The 22,205-nt window shown below is 67.7% G+C and overlaps 1 protein-coding gene across 7 annotated transcripts in view; it reads right to left on the minus strand.

The window, feature by feature from the left end:
• Positions 1 to 206: 206 nt before the first annotated feature.
• ZNF516 (zinc finger protein 516) overlaps positions 207 to 22,205 on the minus strand; it is a 54,622-nt gene continuing 32,623 nt past the window's right edge. For 6 of the 7 annotated variants that reach the window (XM_045849877.1, XM_045849881.1, XM_045849879.1 and 3 more), the window contains exons 2-6: positions 16,932 to 18,831; positions 5,107 to 6,492; positions 2,546 to 2,650; positions 1,787 to 1,854; positions 207 to 751 (exon numbers count right to left, since the gene is read on the minus strand). In XM_045849877.1, the coding sequence (XP_045705833.1) occupies positions 692 to 751; positions 1,787 to 1,854; positions 2,546 to 2,650; positions 5,107 to 6,492; positions 16,932 to 18,654 (3,342 nt within the window). In that variant the 5' untranslated portion in view covers positions 18,655 to 18,831 and the 3' untranslated portion in view covers positions 207 to 691. Of the gene's footprint in view, positions 752 to 1,786; positions 1,855 to 2,545; positions 2,651 to 5,106; positions 6,493 to 16,931; positions 18,832 to 20,249; positions 21,113 to 22,205 lie in introns of all 7 variants that reach the window. The other variant, XM_045849874.1, reaches the window with a different exon arrangement.

The raw sequence follows: 22,205 nt of genomic DNA on the forward strand, positions 1-22,205 counted from the left end.
AAGGATCCCGCTCTGCTTAGTGTTCCACTAGCTCTGCTCCCGGGGCTGGACGGCCCCCCCGGCCGTGTCCTCGCCGCCCGAGTGCTGAGCGCAGGCATGGGGAGGGCAGCGGAATGCGCAGGGCCTCCGGGCGGTGCGGCCGAGCGGCGGAGCAGCCAGGGCCCCTCATTTGCACCCCCCCCCCCCCCCCGCCAGCAGGCCACCTCCGTCCGACTGGAGCACGACTTAAACACCCACGGAGGCGGGAGGGGCCGCAGGGGTCCCGTGGTGTCAAGCTCAACCCCCCTCCAACAGTCCCGCCCACATGGCTTCGCTCGGCCAACAGGCGCCAAAGGCCCTTTTCCAGTGTCTCCACCGTGTCTCCCACCGCACAGGAGCCCGCGCCCTCCCTGGGCCCGCCCACGCCCCGACCGGCAACGGAAGCGTGGGCGGGGTGCACGTGCGTGTGGGCAGAGCGTCCAGAGCGTCCGCACGGGACCTCCAGGGCAGCATCTGCACTGCGGCCGCACGTCCCGCCAGAGAGGCCTGCCCCTCGGCTTCCACGGTGGTCCAGGGCGGAGGTGTCGGTGGCGAGGGCTCCGCCCCTCTTCCTCCAGGGGGCGGGCCGGGGTCACTGCCGGGAGGCTGCTGGGATGTCGGGGGCACCGCTAATGGCTGTCACAGGGCACAGGGGTTCGCGGGCAGCGTGTCTCTAGGTTCCCTTTCGGAGAGGCACTGTGGGGGCGGCGTCTGGGCTGGAAGGGTCTCTCCCCTGCGAGAGAAAAGGAGACAAAAGAAACGTCATTTCCGCCTTCTGGTCTCTAAGCACCTGTTAGCCAGGGAGAGTCACCCACACCCGGGAACACATGCCGAGGCCAGCACGGAGCAGCCCCTCGGCCGGGACGCCGAGGTCCGCTGTGGCCCCCACCCGGGGGGAAGGACAGGCGGTGAGCGCACCTGCCGCCTCCAGCAGTGGCGGGGACGGCCAGTCCCGGGGCCGAGGGGACAGCCGGGCCGCGCTCTCGGGGCCACGAGAGAACGGCAAATGACGCCTCTGAGCAGCTCTGCAGGGAAGGCCGCGGGCAGCAAGGGGGGGGGTCAGAAAAGCAGACTTCCACGTGCAAGGCGGGTGCACGCAGGGACCGCCCCGAGCGAGCCTGGGTCTGGGGGACGAAACCCGAGCGGTGCGCCCCGATTTCCATTGCCACCCGCCACGTCGCGGAAACGGAAGGGCCCCCTTCCCACGTTGAGGAGCCCGAGAGGCGAGAACAGGGGTGAGCCCACAGCATCTGCCGCGGGCTCGCAGGCGGCCGGGGAGGCGGTGCTGCTGCACTCTGGCATGTACCACCTGAGGACGGGACGGCAGGGGCGACCCGCCCACCGTCGCCACGCTAACCCTCAGCTGAAGGCCGGGTCATGCCACGCCGACCACCGGAAACGCGCCTGCACACCCAACGGTGCCCTTCCGGAACGTTCTACTGGTCCCGGGGGCCGCCACGCTGTGCGGGCAGGGAGTGGTCTGCACATGAAGGCCACACACGCACACATGCACACGGGTGTCCCGACACACACGGCTGTGCGGCGGAGTGTGAGAGACCCGCGGGACACAGACACGTGACGCCGGACTCCTCGGACATTTCCGACGGAGCAGCACGGGAACCCGGGGCCGCAGGGAGCAGACATGCGGGCCACGCCGCCTGCGCTGCGAGCGCCTGGGCGTCCGGGCTCCCGGTCCCCTCGGCCCCCACCGGCGCAGCCGAGACCTCACCGCGACCCAAACCTGCGACCATGCCGTCGGGATACCTACTTGCTTGGGGGCGTCCGCGGGGGCGGCAAGCACTTCGGCACCTCGGAGGCCGTCGGAGTCAAACACCCCTGCGGGGACAGGGGGCGCGTCAGCGGGCGGGGGGCACGGGCTCCAGACGCCCTGGAATCAGGGCTGTCACAGATGGAGCACTTTGGGGGGAGGGAGGGGACAGCGGCACCTGACACCGTGTTTCCGGCACACCCACTGCCCGGGCGGGAACCCTGCCCGGGGCCTCTGCCCTCCGCACCCAGCCAGGCCGCGGGAGGGAACGCCTGACACCCTGAGCCTCTCCTGCGTCACCTACCACTCGGCCCCCGTCGTCTGGTCCTTCCAGGTCAGACTCGCTGGAGTGGGACCCCTCACACTCCGAGCAGGGGCCCTCCAGCCCCGCCCCCGATCCCTGGGGTGACACGGGGCCCTGAGCCCAACTGGGTCCTGGGTCAGCGTGTCCCTGAGAGGCTGGGCCCCCCTCCCTCAAGGACGGCTCCGAGGGGCCGGAGACCCCCACAGGGCTGCGGGGGGGAACCACAGAGTCATTAGCGTATTCATCTTGCAGGCGTCCATGTGCTAATTAGAACAGGACACTTGCACACAGGTTTATCCCAAATTAAACCACAGGGCGCTTGGGTGCAAAGGGAAAACTGTTTCAGGTGCTGCCTGGGGGCGCATCTGGCATGTCCCCGAGGGAAGGGCCGCGTCACCGTCCCCCGCAGGGACAGGGACAGGGACGGCGAGGGCAGAGGGACAGGACGAGCGTACCTGAGTGGGCCCGCATGTGCGCCCGCAGGTGGCTGGGCTGGTGGAAGCACTTCCCGCACTCCACGCAGACGAGGTCTCCTTGGCGGGCCTGCGTCCGGAGCGTCCCTGGGTGGCGGTGGCAAGGGGGGTGGGGGTGGGGGTGGGGGTGGAGGAGAGGAAGCCATCGTTAGTCTGTCTGATGGGTCCTGACAGGAGGCGCCCCAGGGCCCTGCAGACGGCCGCCAGCCTCCCCAGGCTCCGCTGAGAGCCGGGCACACACAGGGCCGAGAGCAAGCGGGCATTACGGTGAATTAAACGCCCCCCAGGTATGCCTGCACCGCAGCTGTCAGGAAGGTGGGGCTCAGAGCAGCTGGACGCCCGCCCGGCCTCGGGCAGGCTGTCAGCGGCACGCCAGGCCGGTCGGAGTGACGCCGCAGGGCCGGACTCGGAGCAGCCGGGCAGGGTCCCGGGCGCGCTGCTGTGCAGAGCCCTGTGCCGGCTGCCCAGCCACGCACACCCACCCACGGGCCCTTACCTGGGAGCCCTGTGCTGCCCCACAGAGCCCACGGGGACACCTGGGCATCTGGGCCTCTCGTCCCCTCTGACCCTAATGGACGCGGCGCTCTGGCCAGAACGGGGAGGCAGCCCCTCCTGCGAGGGCGTCTCTCCGAAGGAAAGGCTGGTTTTCAGGGAACGGCAGCCCCATGGGGCCCCCCGAGCTCACCAGGGGCGCAGCTCAGCGGGAAGACACGACGTGCGAACGCCGTGAAACTGGCTGAGGCCCAGCCGCTCCTCTCCGGGTCGGGCGGCCTCCACGGACGCGGCGGCGAAGGGCCTGCCCTCGCCAGACTCGTGCACGGAGAGCCGGCAGAGCGGCGTGCAGACCGCCAGGGCCTGGCCTGGCCTGGCCTCTGGGGACCTCGTGACCGTGCGCCCCAGGGGGCGGGACAGCCAGCCCTCCGCATCCTCTGTGCCCGGTCACCACCACGCGCCATCGTGCCCAGGGGCCCCTCTGCCAACTCGGCGACTCTGGCACCCGCCACGGGCCTCTGTGCTACAGTCTTCACCAAGCGCGTCGGTGCGGGGGGAGCTCAGGGGGCTGACCCTTCTGGGGGTGCGTCCCAGGCCCCAGAATGGGCCTGCGGGCTCCCTAGGGTGCTCCGCGGTCCGCCCCCCCGAGTCCGGGTGCACTCATCCGGCAGCTCTGGCGACTGCGAACGAAGCCCGTCTCCTGGGAACCCCTTCCCTCGCAGCGGGCCCCAGAAACCCTGAGCTCGGACGGCGCCTCGCCCCACGCCCCCTCGCCGCCCAAGGCGCGCCCACGGGGACTGCCCGGCTGTCCCGGCGGCTGCCTGGCCCCCGCACGCACAGCCCGGGCCTCCACGGGCACCGGCTGGCGGCTGTGACAGGCGGTGCGGCCCCCGAGCCTGGAGCTCCCTGCCCACCCTACACGGGCCGGTGCGGGTGCTCCAAGGCCGGCTGCCAGCTGGCTGTCTCCGCCCCACGGGCCCCCACTCCCGCTCCGGTTCCCCTCACTGCGCACGCACCAGCGCACACACACAGGGTTCCCGGTGCGCCCCACCCTGCCACGTGCTCCTCGCTCTCAGAGGAAGGACCCTCGTTCACACGCTTCCAGACCTGGCAGGACGACGACAGACACTCTTCCCTGTTTCGTCCTGGAAGGCCCGCCTGCACACACTCCGCGCGGCACCCGGCCGCCCCCCCGGTGCGGCCGCCCCTGAGGCTCCCTCCGAGGGCCACTCGCCTGCCCCCAAGGCATCCCTCCTCAGGCCCGACCGGCCCGGGCGCCCCTGGGTCGGGCCGGTTCCGAAGCCCCAGGAGAAACGCCAGACGTGAGGCCCCCACCTGTCTGTCCCGTTCCCTCACGCAGTGGACGCGGGGTGCCCCTCTGCTGGCACGACCACCCCCCCAACCTGAAGCTCGTGCCCCCGAAAGTGCTCCCGGCTCCCCGCACGGAAAGGGGCCGGCCTCCGGGGCCCTCTCCGAGGAAGTGCAGAGCGTGGGGGCCGCCCGGGCGCGGACTCCCAGGCACGGCGCCGCCCTGGGGGCCGGCCGGCTGCTCGTCGGAAACCCTCGGGCTTCGCCGGGTGCTGGGGCGTGCGCCCGTGCAGCCCGCAGGTACCCGCTGGCGCTCCTGCCCATCAACCCCGTCGGCCGTGCCCTGCCCGCGGCTCTGCGGGGGCGGACCCCCGAAGGTGGGGCCTGTCTTCCCAAGACCCGTCAGGAGGGGCCCCCCGAGCCTGGAGCTGCACGCTCATGGCCCACGAGGCCTCGCTGCCTGACGCCGGAGGACCCACACGTGTGCACGTGCTCTTTACCCACACGACGTGCGAGACGGAGCTCCAGCAGCAGGGGATGTCCGCCAGGACTCCGTCTGACCCGACAAAGACGGGGGAGCGCCCGCGCGGGCGTGGCCTTCCCCTCGGGCATCCCCGGGGGGGGGCGGCCCTGCGGCCACCAGTCAGTTGGACAACCCTGTCCGAGGGCAGTGCTCCCCACAGCAGACCCGGCCAGGGCGGGCAGGCAGGCGGGCAGGGGGGGGGGCCCCCCGCGCCGCTTACCTCTGTGCTCCAGCGCAGGGCCCTCGGCGCCCCAGCTCTGGTAGAGGGTGGCGAGGTCCTTGGGAATGCAGGTCTTGAAGAGGCTGAGGATGTCCAGGCGCTTCTCGGGGCCCTCGGGGGTGGGCTCCTGCCTGGCAGCCTGCAGGACAGGCGGGGCCGCATCCCCCCTGGGGCCCGGGCCGGCCTTGGAGGGGGTCTCTCGGGGAGGTAGAGGGGGGCCCCCGTCGCCCCTCCTGGGCGGCGGGCCCTGCGGCTGGGGGCTCGGTGTGGCTTTCAGTGGGTCCGGGGCACTGTGCTTGCTGGGGGTGCCCAGGCCCACCCCCGCCCCGGGGCTGACACACTTGTCCCCCGCCCGGGCGGTGACAGTGGGCGTGGGGGTGGCACTTCTGCTGAAGCCACCCCCCGCCGCGGGCGCGGGTCTGGGGCCGGGCTCCTGCTTGGGCCGGGGCGGGGGCGTCGGGGCCGGGGCCCCGAGCTGCTCGGGGCCGTGGCCGGGTCTGGTGTGCCGAGGGCCCTCGGGGCTGGCCGCCCAGAGCGCGCAGGGGCCCCCAGGAGGGCCCTCCCTGCTCTTCGACGCGCCGGTGGCCTTCGAGGTCCCACCCAGGGGCGAGGAGCTGCCTCTGGGCCCAGGTGCGCCGCCCGGCACCTGGGTGCGCGTGAACCGCGCGATGGGCAGGGGCTGGCAGTCTTTGCCCCCGAGCGCGGGCGGGGGGCCTGTGCGCCCGCTGCGGACGAGGAACACCAGGCTGTCCCTGACGCCTCTGTGCCCGTTGGGCCGCGTCCACTGGGGGGCCGCGGCGCTGCAGCTGACGCGGTGCCAGATGCGCTTGTGCATCCACAGGACCTCGGGGTAGTAGGACTTGTGGCTGCAGTAAGGGCAGGGGTGGACAGCCAGCGCGGCCTGCGGCGAGGAGGCCGGCTCCTTGCGGCCGCGGTCCTCGCGGGTCGAGTGCTCGCTGAGGTCCAGCGGGGCCAGGTCGGGGGCCGGCGCCCTCGTGCCCCGCCCAGGGTGCTCCTTGTTGTGCAAACCACACGGCTGCTCCTTCGGGCGGCTGGCCGGGCCCTCCGGCCAGCGCTGCCGGGCCGCCCCATCCACGCGAGTCTGGTCTGCACCGGAAGGGGCGTCTGCAGGGCCCCTGGCGCGGAGGACCTCCTGCTTGGGGCGGCACGCCGGCACCCTTGGGTCCACAGAGCATCGCGGGGGCTCCGGCCTCCTGGCCGTCTCCCTGCCGTGGTCCTCAGGGGCGCGCACAGAGGCGGCGACTTCCGAGCAGAGCCTGCCAAGGTCATGCTCCGCCGACAGGGTGTGCCTGAGGCTGTGGCCTCCGTTGGAGAGCGCAGGAGAAGCCATGTCTTCGGAGAAGCAGCAACCGCGTGACTTTGCCCCTGAGGATCAAAGGTGAAACGTGAAGTTACCTTTTCTGCCAGCACAGATCACGGTTCAGGAGCAGCCGGGCGCAGCACGGGCGCCCGTCGGGGGCACCGCCCTGCTGGGTCCGGCCGGCTCCCCACACGGCCCCCCTCACTGCACATGCAGCACACACCACGAAAGCACCCCAGAGGAGGGGGGTCTCCGTGACGGGGAGACGGCCGAGCCCCAGCTCACAGGGCAACGCGCACACCACGCATAGCCCCAGCAGCAGGGACGGCAGGGGGAGTGGCGGGGGACGCGAGGGCCCCAGAGCACGGTCGGTGGGGACTGGTCGTCCCAGAGTCAAGTGCGCATGCTCAGACACGCGTGCCGTCCCCAGGGCTCCTCCCCGTGGGAGTGCGCACAGGACACGGGTCGGCACTGCACAGGGTCGACACGCCACGCAGCTCACAGAAAACCCACAGCCTGTTCACGACAGCAGCAGCACACGTGAACACCTCAGTGCGCGGGAAGTCGTATTTTGATTTCGCGAGAAGAAAACCGTTACACGTTAAAAACTGAACTTCTGACCAAAGGAACCACGTTCCACGGGCAAACCTGAAGCTTAAAACCTGGGGGGAAACTCCCCAAAAGCCTTCCCATTCGGTGACTGCAAAGGCCACACGTTAACGGCTAGCCCAGTGCCTAGCCGCACCCACAGTCCCCAGCTGCCCTGCAGCGCGGCCCCACCCCAGGGCCTGGAGTGCACCCACCGCTGCCCCGTGCCCCGGGCCCAGCACCACTGTGCAGCGCGTACCCCACTCTCCCCCCGCCCTGGGTCCGACAGCAAGTCCGCCGGGAAACACGCACGGAAGCGCAAGAGTGCAGAGACACCACGAGCAACAGGCCACGAGCCGTGTCTGGGAGTCGGCGTGAGGCTGCACCTCCCACGGGGAAGAGGGAGGGAGCGGACCCCAAGAGCAGCAGTCCGGTCGGCGCTGCAGGGCGGGCGCTCCGGGCGGGCGCCGGGGGTTTAGGTGCGGGCAGGGTGGCGCGCGGGGAGAACGGGACGAGGGCCCGCGGGTGGGCCTGTCCCACACCCTCCTCACTGCGGCGAAGGGGGCCGGGAACCGCCGTGGAGCCCGGCCCAGGGCTCCCCGAACGCACTCACGGCCGCCGTGCGCCCCTGCACTGCACTGCACGGGGAGCCCCACACACTCCGGGAGCGGAGAGGAGGAGAAGCGCTGTGACCCTCCCGCCCAGCCAGGACCTCGGGTTCTCCAGCTGCTCCCTTCCCCCAACACACAACACCCAGGTTCTGTCTGTTTACATGGAGACTGGAACGACCCTTTAAAAGAAAGCTGCGTCACTAGCAGAGTCTCGGAGGTCAAGTCAGGCACGTGTCACCCACAGAACAAAGGCCGTGGCAGAGGGACCGGTCTGCGCCCCAGGAGCCAGCAGACTGCCACAGTACGAGCGCCGTGCACGCGCTCCGCCACCAGGTGGCGCCGGCGCCCGAGGCATGCCCACTCCGCCGGCGCTGTGTGGGTGGTCCCGGATCCCAGAAAGGGGAGGCAAGAGGCATCTCCTTGTAAACGGCAGGTAGTCATTAGCGAGAGACAGGCACCGAGAACTCGCTTTACGCCCCGGTGATTCAACCGCGCGTGTGTTTCTGAAACACAGCCTCAGGCTGCGCATCGCCTGGACGACAGCCCAGCAGAGGCTCTCACGGCGTCTGCTCTGGGTCCTGCTGCTGCGTCGGCCCTTTCAGGGCTTCAACCTAAGGACACGCTGGACGTGGCAAAACTCAGCGTAGACGCAACGCCACGTCTCCGTGCGTGCGGCTCTGGGGGCCGGCACCGCAGTACCCTCCGCCGCCCGACCTTTCTTACACGTATTCAATTTAGCAATCGAGGAACGGCCCGACAGTGCTCTGGTGGCTCAGTGGCTGACCTGGAAGTGTTTTCCAGCCGGTATTTTTTTTCACGTTGCCCTCGAGGTGAAAGCGCAGGAATGTTCCGGGGGGTGTGGGCACCGTGTCCGGCCTGAGAAGGCGGGCCCGCTGCCTCTGGGCACAGGTCTGAGTCCCTCGTCCCAGGCCCACTGCTGGCGCCTCGTGGAACCCCCCCAGCCCCCAGTTTACCCCAGCTGGGGCACGGTCTGCACCGTGTGCCCGGCACTCCACCCTGCACGGCCCCCGGGGCTTCCCACCGGGCACCCAGGGGGGCTGGGACCGCGTGTGAGGGGCGTGGGAGAGGGGAAACCGCTTCTGAGGTCAGCTCGTCCGCTGGTCGGCACAGGAGCGAGGGTGGAGACAGGCGCCCTGCCTGGGGGGCGCGTGCCACTGTGTGCCTGCACACGCAGAACCGCATCAGGACACAGACCACTTTCGTCCCTCGAGTGCTGTCACGAGTGTCTCCTGCCAGGAGGACCGAACGGGCCGGGCACAGCCACTCCTGGGCACGCGCAGGGGCTTGCGGACGCCTCACCCACGAAGCTGACACTTGGTGACTTCCCCGAGCTCACTGGGTCGAATGAACGCCCCACCCCGCCTCACCCAACGGGCCCTCTCTCAGGCTCCGGGGACGCAGAGCCCGGGTGGTCCCACCCCCGCCCCAAGGTACGTGGGGGTCACAGAGCCGATGGTGCTGTCCGCAGAGAGGTGCCCCCCGCGGGCACTCTGACCCAGGTGGGCCACGCCTGTCTGGCCGGGAATCCCACCCACCCCGAACGCCAGGCCCCGGGACCTTGGAGCCTCTTCTGGGTGTGAACACGTGAACGAGCACAAAACACGTCGATTTCCCGCCGCTCCAACACGACAAGGTCAAACCACGACACGAACACCGCGGACACTCTACCTCGGGAGCTGCACGCCACCGGAGACGCTCCGTGGGAAGAGGTGCCGTGCACGCTGCTCGGGGACCTAGGCAAGGCCCCCCAAGCCCACCACGAAGTCTCCCTGCGAGCCGGGCAGGCCGCTGGGCCACGGGATGTGCTGAGCCGGGGCTGCAGTCCCGGGGCACTCCATTAAATGCAGCAAATAAATAAAACCTGCACCTGCACAGCCGCCTCTGCGAGCACCCTCACTGCATTCGGGGTTCCCTCCCCTCTGTCCGGGGAGGAGACGCACCGACGCCCCTCTGTTGCACGTCCTGGTTTCGCTCCTGAGGACGGGCGGCCCGGCTCCGGCTCCCGCAGGCGTGGGAGCCTCAGGGAGGTGGCGCGGAGCCCAGGGCAGGGGCCGCTGGGAGGCCCGCGGCACCGGCCTGCTCCTCCGGAAGGCCTGTTTTCTCAATCACTGAGTCACGGTTCTATTTTGGGAAGGAGTTGCGAAATCTGGTTTCTGGGGCGGTTTTCCAGGAGCCCTTGGCTAAGCCGGAGCCCCGACTGCGTGAGCTGGAGGTTCTCAGAGCCAAGCGAAGGGCCGCTTCCCATCGAGTCCTATTAGCTGCCCCCCAGGAAGTGTGCTCGCCGTTCCCCTCCCCCCCCGTCCCCCCACCCGGGCCTCGCGGCCCGCCCCGGGCTGTCGGGGAAAGCCCTGCGGCCACCACGCCAGCCCGAAATAACCGGGGACAGGAGGTGTCTGGGGCAAAGGTGAGGAGCACGGGGGCCAGGGCACGGCGGGTCACCGGCTACTCGCTCGGCCTCTCCCCCCGGGGTGAGACCACCGCCGGCTGACGAGGGGCGCGGAACAGCGGCGTTTCCGGGCGCGCGGGCTGCGTGGCGGGTCCTGCACGGCTGGCGAGGACCACACACGCCCGGGCGCGGGGGGCGGCCGTCCCGGGAGGCGGGACAGCTCTCTGAGGGCACACGGGGCGGCCAAGACTCCTGTTCTTCTTTTTTTTCTGTACGATGGCTCTGGTGGCACTTGGTTGTCTTCAACTTCATCCAAAACAGTTTTGTTAGATTGCATTGTGACAGCTGTCATATCAGCATGCATTTAAAAAAAAAAACAATTTTAGTGAATTTTTGTACAGCCATTTTAATATTGAAAATGGAAGGAAACATGCAACATTTTCAGCACACTGTGCTTTACTGATTCAGGAGAGGTAAAAACACAACTGAAATGCAGAGGAAGGTTCGGGCGGGGTGTGTGTGGAGCAGCTGTGGCCGAGGGCACGAGCCAGACGTGGTGTGTGGGTGTCGTGCCGGGGGCTTCTCGCTGGACCATGACGCCCCACGGCCGGGCGGACCGGCTGAAGCTGACGGCGACCCAAGCGAGACTCGAAGTGGGGACGATCCGTGTTCCGCCACGTGGGAAATAACCGACACACTCAAAACACCCAGATCAACGCAGCACCGTTGAAAATGAAAAGTGACTTTATTTCACGGAACAGTCTGAACGGACTCTGTGGCCGACCCGGTGCTCGGAAGACAGACATCGCCACCGCTGGGTCCCGCGCCTCCTGCGTGCCCAGGGCCGCCACCTCGGCCGGGGACCGGTCACTGTCCAGACACAGCCGCAGGCACTCGACTCCTCGCGCTGGCTGCCGCAGCAAGCAGAGCGCCCGCCACCGTCCTCGCGGGGGGATCCCGGGCGCCTACCGGAGCATCAAGAACAAACGAGGCCTCACAGAGGTGAAGGCCGCAGGCCCGCGCCTGCCGGAGGTGAGGGCTCCGCGCCACGCGGCCTCAGCTCTGCCCGCTTCTCGGTCCCGTCCCGGACAGGTCCCCCGCTCCCGGGGACCCAGGTGACACTGCTCTCCCTGCAAACCCAGCCTCGGGGTCTCTGGGGCAGAAGGGCCCCCCCCAGCACACCGTGAGGTCACCGCCGGCAGGGAGGTGAAAGGCTGCCCCCAGCCTGCTCCCCAAACCCGCTCTCCCAGCAGCGGCCACCCAGCGCACGCTCAGCCCCCCACCGGTTCTTCTCTGGCCCGAACGCCTCGGCCACGCGGCCGGGACCCCACTGCCCCCCACCGCGCCGGAGGCACACAGGGCTGGGAGGGGCCTCGGGCTGCAGAGTCCCAGCGGCAGCGCAGGGCGAGAGCCACCAACCCTGACTCGGGCCGGGGATCCGCAGGGCCACTGAGCCCCTCCTCCACTGTCACCACCCGGCAACACGGCACACGGCTCCCGCGCCGGCCGACGGCATCTCGCTCGTCCCACTCACTTCCGTCTGCGGGTGCTCTCCTCACACACACACACACACACACGTGTGCACACGGCCCCGCCGTGCCAACCCGCCCTCGGCTTCTCTGTCCCAAGCACGGGCCCCGCCCTGAGCCTCTGCGTCACCCAGACCGAGGAGTGCAACTCTGCGTCTCAAGTGCTCGCAACATGTATGTGCGCACCGCAGGTCGCCGTGTGCGACGCGCGCTCTTCTGGCCTGAAGTTCTGAGGGAGAAGGAGGACGCACGTCCTACAGGGCAGCACTAATTCCGGGCCCACACGACGAGGTTCCCACGAGATACTCACGCTTACGTGTTAAAGGTATAACTTCCGAAAGCAGTAACGACATCCATGTGTTCACACATAAATGCTAACAGTCCTTTATGATACAAAAACCAAATGTCTAAATGTAAATAAATAAGTAGTGGAATCAAAAAATTAAAACGAAAGATATCCTGCCTGCAAACCTGGGCCAGAAACACGGGTGTGCACGACACCCGGCCAAGTGCAGGGTGACTGGAGACACGCACGTCCCTGCTTCTCAGACCAGACGCGCCCCCACCCGGGGCCGACTCTGGAGGAAAGAGTCCCCTCACTGTCACCATGGAAACTGGACTGAAGAACTTCCTGAAGACACGCTGCTACTCAGTGCAAAAAAAAAAATCACAATCCAGGCATCCAAGCTCACAGGCCTTCTACCCACCACACTGTCCTTGGGCAACAGACACGCCACTCAGCTTTGGGCAAATGATAACACTTCCCGTGCCTCAGTTTCCTCACTGGTAAATCGGGGGCCGGGGGGGGGGCGGGGGGAGAAACGAACATCTCTGAGCTCCCATCCCCCGGCCTGAGATCCTGTGATTCTACTGTATGTCAACAAAGAATGGAGAGAGAAAACACACAAAGGAAGCATTTGGGTTTTGCCGGCAAACCAAAGCGTCTGCGTGGCGCTGGCTCCACGGCACCGAGTGCGGAGATCCCGTGTGTGTGGGTCTCGGCGCCGGGAGGGAAGGCCCAAAGCACAGCCGTCAGCGCCGTCTTCCCCAGACGGACAAGCTCACTCTGGAGGGCAGGGAGCGGGGTGCTGCGTCCGAGCCGAGACGCGCCCGCGTGCCAGGCACAGACGGGCTGGGCGAGTCCGAGGCAGGGAGACACACAGCCTCTGGGCACCCAGCACACCTCCTCCGGTCACAGTCAGAGCGCGCCGGGGCGGCAGCCTCACGTCCCCAGGACGCCGACGAGCCCACCGGGCTCTACGCTCCACGGCCAAGGGCGCCCACGAGCTCTTCCTGGGGGACTTCGAGGCTTTACGAGGAGTAAGGACTAAACACCGGGGTTCCTACACGGCTTCTCTGTTCCCAACCAGCCAGCGCCTCCGTCTTCAGGGCGGGGCGGAGCCTAGAGGACCGCTGTCCCGTCTCCTCTGGGGGCACGTGGTGGGCGCTCTTCTGTCCGTGACCGGGAACCTGCCCGCCCCCCGCCCACCCCGGACTCCGCCGCCCAGCGCGTCCCCCAGTGCCGCCAGCCCACACCCCACACCCTGACCCCTTCAGCTGGGCTCACCCTCGATCCGGCCACAACGGGTGGACACACAGAGACACACCCCCACACTGTTCCCGTGACCGCGCTCTGCTGCAGAGAAACAGCGACGGCGGTCCAACCTGGGCCAGCTGCGCGGCAGAGCCGGCCTTCCCTGCCAGCCAGCGTGCACTCGGGGACACGTGGCCAGGCCCAGGCACGCGCCCAGGGAACAGTGTTCTAGAACCAAAGACTGGGGGTCCCCCACCCACCGTGCCGGCGCGGGTGGCGGGAGGCAGGGAGCGGAGACTGGCCGCAGGGGCCTTGTCTCGCCCTCCGCCCCCCTGGCCCCCCCCTCCAGTGGCACAGGGGCGCAACCCGGGTTCCGAGCTCTCCTCTCCGTCGGGCTGAGCCGCCCAGTCTGCCAGCCTCCCCGGTCACACGCAGCCACGTGCTTGCAATGTCACGCGGCATCCGTGACCACGGGGTCTCACCAGTGAAGGCACGGTGGTCATCCCGAGGAAGCACAGAGGGTGAGTGTGGCGGTCTGCGGATCTGATGGGACAGGAGCTAGAACCACAGGACAAGGCCCAAACCTGGGGTAGTCACTCACACTCTAGTGGAAACACTGACAACCTGTACAGACAGGCTCACGGGAGCTCTGCATTGGGCAGGCCCCACCCCAGGGTGCCCCCACCCCGGCAGGGCCGTGGGAAGGGGCTCCTCACAGAGGCGCCCACCCTAAGGGCAGGGCCTGCCCGGGGTGCTCGGGGCCCTCCCACCGTCCCCGAGTCGTCCCTGGCTCCCCGAGCAGGTGCAGCTCGGCCCGCTGGCTCCCAGCCGCAGCTCCTGTCCCAGCGCTGGGCCCCGAGGGCCCACACTCGGCCGTGTGTCTGGGGACGCTGGTGTTTGCGCCCCTCAGGGACAGCCCCTCGGGGGCCCCAGCCCTGATGAACAGAATTAACTGTTGGGAGTTTTCTGCTCAGCCGCTCGCTTTCCCGACGGAGGACGGACACCAGTGTGGCAGCGTGTTTCAGGGACGGAACTCGGTCCCCAGCTCCCCTCTTCCCATGAGGGCCCCGTGACCGGCGCCGCCGGGCCCAGCGGCTCTGGACACAGAACCCGGGAACAGCCGGAGCCAGCCGGGAGGGTGGGGGGCAGCAGCCCTAAATTGGGGAGAGCGTCGCGCAAACAGAGCTGCGTCTCCCAGTGACCCTGCCAGGGCAAGTCCCTCGAGATGCAGGAGCAGCGTGCAGACCCATTCCCGGATGGCGGACGCACACGCACACACACACACATAACCCCGGGGGCCGTGATGGCACAGCGTGTGCCGGAGGGTCACAAAGTTCACACACGCGCGCACACACACACCCGGGTGAAGTGACGGCACAAGAAGGCGCCAGAGGGCCACAAAGCTCTGCATTTCGCGGGCAAGCCTGCGGCCGGACCCACTGCCGCGAGGACGACCGTGGCCCCCGTCCCCCCTGGCTGCGCGCCGGCTCCCGCACTTCCAACCGGTCGTCCCCCCCAAGTTCCCTGAGAACCTCACGTCACTCAGGCGTTTACAACTCTAAGCAACCTTCCCGTCACAGCAGACGAGCGCCCCTTTCGCAGCTGCGTGTGCTCTGGGGGGGAGGAAAGGCCCACCGCGGCACTGGGAGGGCACCCAGAGCACCCAGAGCACCCAGCTCCCTCTCCAACACCACACCAGCGAGGGTGTCTGCCGGCACCAAACCCACACACACGCACCCCCCTCCTCGAGGGGCGGCCGCGACTCCGCAACCGCGGCTGCACTCGACCACCACGAGCCGCCGGGACTGAGAAGTGCGTGGTTTTAGGCGGGGAGAGACGGTCCCCGGGGCTGCAGAGCGACCCACGCAGACCGACCACGCCCCTCGACGTGTCATCGCCACGGCTGCGCCACGAACCTCTCCCTGAGCCTCTGCACGAGCCGCAACGCTCCGTTCGCTCTGCTGGCGGCACGTGCTACATCCGCCTGCCGACCAGGTCTCGTTACCGGTGGTCCCCTGGGGCAGCCAACGTCTCAAGAAGCAGGTTACATACAGAGAGCCTACATGTAATCCTAAGAAACGGTAACCTTTAAAACTTAGTGACCTTGAGAAAAAGAATAATGTCTAGTTAATAGTGAAAACAATCGCGTCTTTTCAATGCCCTGCCGTTAAAAGTGCTGCCACAGGGTCAGCTCGAGGCTCACCATTTCTGACCCATCGCAGCAGTGGGGGCGGGTCCGAGAGCTCTTCCACGCATTAGAGACACCCGTCTTCAAAGCGAAAGTAAATGAGATTTAGGACCCACCTAATGTGTTATCCCTGCCCCGAAAAGCGGTCACGGTGTCATCAGAACGTGAACAAATGAAATGCGCAGCCGCCAACATTTAAGAACGGGACGACCACCCACGGGTCACAGCTGGGGTCGCCAGGGCGTGCACGACAAACCGTTAGAATAATAATAATTAAAAAAAAAAGCTCGGGGAGCAGACACCGCACGCCCAGAAGACGGTGACTCCCCCGCTCCCTCCCAGCGCTGACGTCAGAGCAGCGAAGGCACGAGCGGGCGGCCGCGCGGGGCGGGTTCTCGCCCCCCCCCACCCGCGTGGGCAGACACCTACGCGTGGGCGCTCCTCCCCACGAAGCAGCGGGCCCCGCTGGAGGGGCGGTGTCCATCAGCCTGGCCGTTCCGGTAGAAGCAACCAACATCCACGAGCCTGTGCTCAGGGTGAAGGGGAAAAAAAAACCTTCCTGGCTACGTGGAGACAGTCACAAGCTCTGTAACTTGCAAGGATTCCTCAAAACACAAAACGACGAAGTGCCAAAAAGGTTAAAACTTGTAACGAGGAGGAGAGCAGTGCACACAAGCTTGGCCCAGCATTCTGAGGTGTTTACACGGCTGCTGTCTGGAAAGCCACTTGCCAATTAGCTGTCTCCGCACCCACAGGGTGCCGCGTCCGGGGGGACTAATTATAACCGACTACAGAGTTGAAGCTCTTCTGCCGGGCGGCGTGGCGCGGGGGGCCGGGCGGAGCAAAGGGCACGTGCGCACACGCGTGTGCACGTGGCGAGAGACCAAGTCTGAGACTGCGAAGGAAGAGCAGGGCACGCCCCGCGGGTGGGCCAGCACCCGAGGTCCATCAAATGACTGACACCCCAGGGTCCATCAGCCCCACGGGTCAAAGGTGCTCTTGGCGCCAACACGTCTGGGCAGGGAGCGAAGAGGCACCTCAAGGGGAGCAACGGGCACTGCGTCTGCACCCGCCAGCCCGCCCGCACTCCGGGCCACCCAGGGGCAGGCGCACCTGAGCCCACACCACCTGGGCGAGGGTCATGTGCTGCAGGACACTGAGCCACCTGGCTGTGGGGCTGCTGGGCCTGGGGCACCCGGGTCTGCAGCTAGCTGAGCCCCGACTACCTTGGCACAGGTGCCTGGGCTCCTCAGCTACCTGAGTCCGAGCCGCCCACTGCAGGGCCACCAGGCCCGGACCTCCAGGCTGAGAAGTACCTTGGGAAGGGCTCCTGGGCCCAGGCCCCCCTGGTACAAGACTCTGAGCCAGGCACACCTGGGCTCAGTGATATCTGGGCACAGGGCCACTCGGGCATGGGATACCTGGCAAAGGGCTACCTGGGCAAGGGGCCACCTGGGTACAGAGCCAACTGGGTATGGGGTTACCTGAGCTGGGAACACCTGGGCCTAGGCCACCTGGGTTCAGAGCTACCTGAGCCCCGATTACTTGGGCATGGGAGACTTGGGCATCAGAACTATCCGGGCCTGAGCCACCTGCGTGCCAACCCCCAGCAACCCCGTGGCATGGGGCACAGGTGCATGCGCTCACCTGGTGCAACTTCGGCCACGCCCTCCTCTCCGCTCTCATCCGCAGCCTCCTCCGCCAGGCCGGAGCCTGGGGAGTCGGTGGCGGCGCAGGCTGAGCCCGGGCTGCTGGGCTGCGAGGCCGAGTCGCCCTCACTGAAGGAGCCTGAACGGAGGCGGGGCACGCGGTCGCCGGGGCAGTCCTGGTCGCGGCGCACGCGGCGGTGCACCCGGGAGTGCAGCACCATCTGGTGGTAGGTGCGGAAGATCTTGCCGCACTCGAAACACTCGGAGGACTTGCCGTGGCCTGCGGGGGTGGCGGCACGGCGGCTGGGGCGTGCGGAGGCGGGCCGGGGGTCTAGGGGCCCGGCCATGGGGTCCCCGGGTGCGCCCGTCCTCTTCCGCGGGTGTCCCTGCACACCCGGCTCCAGCTCGCGCTTGCGCTTCTCCTGGCTCACCAGGACGTACTCACGCCGCTCCTTGTCAAAGGCCACGTCCCCGCCCAGCGCCTCCTCCCACGCCCCGTACTTGAGGTACTCGGCCAGCTCGACCACCCTGCCCCTGGTGGCCAGCTGCCAGGCTTGGTAGCTGTTGACCGGGTCCAGCTCGGCCACCCGCCGCCCAGCCTGTGCGTGGGCGGGCGCGTCGGCCCCGGCGGGCCGCAGGTTCAGGCACTGGAGGAAGAGCTGCTGGGAGTCCGCGGGGCCGGGCGCGCCCTCCCCGGCCGGAGCCCGCGTCCGGCCCGCCTCCACCCTGCGGTGGACGGCGTTGTGGGCGTTCAAGCTGTCCAGGTTTGTAAACAGGTTCCCGCACTTGGTGCAGATTTCGTAGAGGGCCAGGCCAGCCACGATCGCCTCCTCCTGCACCACGTTGTTGATGGTGGCGACGGGGTCCAGCTCGCTCCTGAGCCTGTTCTTGCTCGCCGCCCTGGGGCCGTGGGCCTTCATGTGGTTTTTCAGGAACCACGGCTCCTTGAATCTTCGGCCGCAGATGTGGCAGCCGTGGTCGAAGGAGCCCCTGTGCTTCTTCATGTGCGCCTTCAGGAACCAAGTCTGGCTGAAGGCCTGGCCGCACACCTCGCACGGGAACTCCCCGGGCGGCAGCTCCGGCTTGCCGTTCTCCGCGCAGGCCTCGCCACTCGGCCCCTGCGCCGTGATGTGGTCCTTCTCGACGTGGCTCAGCAGCGACTCCTCCCGGAGCGCCACGTAGCTGCACAGCCGGCACTTGAAGGGCTTGTGCGCCCGGTGCACGTGCCGCTGCAGCTCCTTCTTGCGCCGGAACTTGCTTTTGCAGAAGGAGCACTGCGCCGCGGCGCGGCCGTCCGCCGCGGCGCACGGGGACCCCTCCGCCTCCTTGCGGCAGCTCCGCAGCAGGATCTTGCTGCTGTCCAGCGAGGCGGCGCCGTTCAGGATCCTGTTGCAGGCCGAAGTGCTCTTGGTGGGGCTGGTGCAGCCGTCCAGGCCCTCGGACACGCGCGTCTCACCGGCCTCGGGCTCCTGGCCCTGGATCAGCGTCCCCGTGCGGTGGCTGCGGATGTGGATCTTGAGGTTGCCCTTCTGGGACGCCCGGTGGTCGCAGTAGGGGCACTTGTAGGGCTTCTCGCCCGTGTGCTTGCGCATGTGCTGCGACAGGGAGCTCTGGAAGGGAAAGCTTTTGCCGCAGATGCAGCAGCTGTGGCTCACGGCCTTGTCGCCCCCCACCTCGGGGCCCCGCCGCAGCTCCGCCTCGGCCTCCCGGCCGTGCTCCATGTCCAGGACGCAGGCTCGCCCGGCCGGGCGGGTGCGGCTCTCCGTCGGGCAGGCCTGCAGGACCAGATCTTATCGCTCCATGTTCAGAGGGGCCCCCTGCCGCCCGGCTGCAGACACGCACCTGCCGCGGCCACACGCATGTCCTATCTGGAGAGCACCGCGGAGGGCAGCAGGCACCTGGAACAGAGCAGACGAGGAGAGCTTAGGGGGGAGGTTTGTAGGGGGGAGGTTTGTGGGGGAGGCCCACCACCCCATCCACCACCCGTGGTCCATGTGGTCCTGCTCAGAAACATCAGCCCGACCCTAATTAAAGAAAGGAGGCACCAATGAAAACCCAAAGAGGTACAAAAATACCTCCCTTCCGAAGACCAATAGGCAAGTAATCTTCCATAATGATTGTGTTAAATAATTAAAATAAGCCGATGTAAATGCTTGTGCACTAAAATAACTTCATCAAAGGGATATGAAATCTTGAAAGGCTGGAGAGCGCTGTGGGTGTGAGGCCAGCCACAGCGGGAGGGGGCGTGGGAGGGGGGAGCGGAGAGGCACGGGGTGGGGGTGGGGGCAAAGGCCAGGCCTGGGAGGCAGAGCCCTGCTGCTGGCGGGCGAGCCGCGGGCAGGACAGGTGCGCACGGCACATCCGAAGGTGCACGGCGGCACGAGAACACGTCTCCGGCCAAGAACCAGGGCAACTCACTCAGTGAACGGGAGGCAACGAGGTGCAGAAAGGGGACCCTCAGCTGCTCCCGGCTCTGCGCCCCGAACCGGCAGCCCCACCGACACCACCGCAGCTGTGTGTGGCCACGAGGCCAGCAGCGGAGCGGGCCCGGGCCGCACCCCCTCTCAGACGAGGCACAAGCGCTGGCGTGCCTCACAACGCCCGTGCACCCCAGTCCTGTCCCTTTTCTCCCGCGCCCCACCTCCGTCCTGCCCCCAAGAGCCACGGAAGCTCTGGCCACAGGGCCGCGTCCCAGGCGCAGAAAACCCGGCAGAGCCCAGGAGGCCTGGCCACCCCTCCCCAGGCCAGCCCCCCCAGGGAGGCCAGGTCCCCTCCCCCGGTGGCAGCGCACGCTGCACTGTGTCATCTCCGTCACTTTCAGGGCAGCCCTGGTCTGAGCCGCTCCCCCAAGCGACTGGGCACGTCCAGCGCCCCGCGCACAGGCCAAGGCGACAGGAACCAGGGCACCCAGGGCTGCACCTGGCACCGGCGGGCAGCCTCTGCGCCATGGGAAGCCCAGCCGAACACCTGTTAACCACCAAATGGCCCAGACGGTGCACAGGGAGAGCCACCAGGTGCGGTGAAAACAGGGCCTGCCATCTGACTGTGACACGTGGAGTATGAACAAATGAGCCAATCAGAACGCACGTGAGAGGGCCAGCGTCTTCCAGCGCAGTGCTGGGACGCGGTAAGACCGGAGGGAGGGAGGGAGCGCCCCTGCGGCTCCCGGGGACACGGCTGCCGGTCCTGCTCTCTGAGCAGACGTCTCGGCATCGCCGGTTCGGGGGGTGCCTGGACTTTCACACAGAGGCAGCGGGTTACACCTTCTCTAGGAAGCCGCAACCTGTCGGAGGGATGCTGTGTTTTACAAACTTACAACCTCACGTGCGCTGAGGCCTCGGGTTTGGGGACGCACGGAACGTGAGGAGGCCAAGTGCGTCTGGTTTTGAAGTGGACAGGGCGCGGATGCAGCTTTCGAGTCCGAAGATGAAAGGTTCTCTCCAAAGAGAACCTGGGCCGTGGCTCCCTCCCTGCGCTGGCAGGTCCAGCCTGCCACACGGCCACGGGGCACATGGCCACGGGGGCAGACACGGAAGGGAAAGCTGAGGACAGGATGGAGGGGCGCAGGGCGTGTCACCCACACGCCACCAGGGTGCAGGGACTTGGGGCTCCGTTCTGCTTCTCCACTTCCTGCGAGGCTGTGCGCCGATCAGGAGAGAGGCTGCCTGCCCTCTCCAGACGCCTCCGCCCGCCGACCCGCGCAGAGGGGCAGTCTCCGTGGGAACTTGTGCTCCGAACCAGCTCTCAGGGAGGCTCCGTGCTCGCGAGCTGCCAGGCACGTCGGGGACCCGCGCGGTCCGAGCGGCGACTCCGGAAAGAGGCGGGGAGCCGCGCTGAGCTCCGTGTGGAGAGCTTTGGGCCAGCAGGTGCGCGCGGTCCTCCCGACCGATGGGAGCCGGAACCAGGCTCCGCCCACGCAGATGGAACCAGGCTCTGCCCACGCAGATCCACGGAAACTCCCCCTGAAACCGCATGAACAGAGGACGCCAACAGGAACCCCTCTCCGTGGCATTTCAAGTTCATTTAAATTCTTTCCCAGGCGGTTTCGGTCTCGGCCCGTCTCGGGCGGCTGTGCATCGCTTGTGACGACTCCGCGAGGCAGACGATGTGCGGGCGTAGGTCCTTCTGTCCCAGGGCCCGTTTCAGCCCCAGAACACTGGACGTGAGGTGACCCCAAAACTGGGAACGAAACACACTGTTAGTGCTCCACTTAGGGACCTCATCTGGGTGCAGAAACCCCAGGAGTTTGAGGAGCCCACAGAAGTGAGTTCACAGGGGAAAACCAGCCGAGACACGGGGAGCCGGCGGCTCTGAAGCAATGTTAGGCCCCCCCAATCCCCCCGGCCCGTCCATCCGGGCAGAGAGATGGAGAGTCGGCCCGTTCTGCCACCCGGGGGACTCGTCAAAGCTGGTGGCACCTCCGGGTGTGGCGGCCCCGGGTCACTGCCAGCACCAAGTGGCGCCTGGGAGCCCTGGTCCCCAAACCAGCCACGTGGCTCTTGGGGGGCACCCTTCACACCCCAAGGGAGTCTCCACCGGTCGGGTGCTGGGGGTCAGACTCACCCTAAGATACACTGACCTACAGCTGGACCCCTGAGCAGCACATGCACAGAACCATGTGCTGGGCTCCCCCCGCCGAGGCCCTGAGGGGGTCTTCCGGCAACACCGACGCGGGGGCCGGGGGGGGGGCGCCGACACAGGGTGACAGGGCACCGCAGACGCAGGCGGAGTGCAGCCCCCAGGAACGGGACGTCGCTCACAAGGACCCACAGCCCCGCCGCCAGGGACCTCCCCCAGGGCCGGCGGCGGAGCGTGCCGGACGGGCCTGCCCCTCCGTCGTCTGGCGTGGGAGTGGCTCGCCAGTGAGCGTGTCCAGCGGATGTCCAGTGGACGTCCCGCTGTGTGTGGTGGGCACGCGTGTTTCTTGGGAGGTGGACAGTCTGAAGCTGCTTTTTAAAACTGTCTTCTTAGTTTTCAGCGTCAGTTTTGTTTGGGGAGAGGCAGTCTGACGCTCAGAGACGCAGGGAATCTCCAGCGTTGACCAAAGGGAACCACCGCGGCTCTGGGACTCAAGGTCACACCCTGGGGGCGTGGACATGGCACGGGACGCCGGCGTTACACCAACCGGCACACAGCGGGGCTCGGGGACCTCCCGTCTGGAGTGACCGCCGAGGCCAACACAGCCCGCCGCGCCTCAGAGCCATGTTCCTCCCGGGCCCGCAGAGCCCAGTGGGGGCACAGTGACGCCCCACATGGCCGGCACCCCTGGGCA

The sequence above is a fragment of the Phyllostomus hastatus genome, unplaced genomic scaffold, assembly GCF_019186645.2.
Source record: "Phyllostomus hastatus isolate PE091 unplaced genomic scaffold, TTU_PhHast_1.1 phas_contig_80, whole genome shotgun sequence".
Classification (NCBI taxonomy): Eukaryota; Metazoa; Chordata; class Mammalia; order Chiroptera; family Phyllostomidae; genus Phyllostomus; species Phyllostomus hastatus.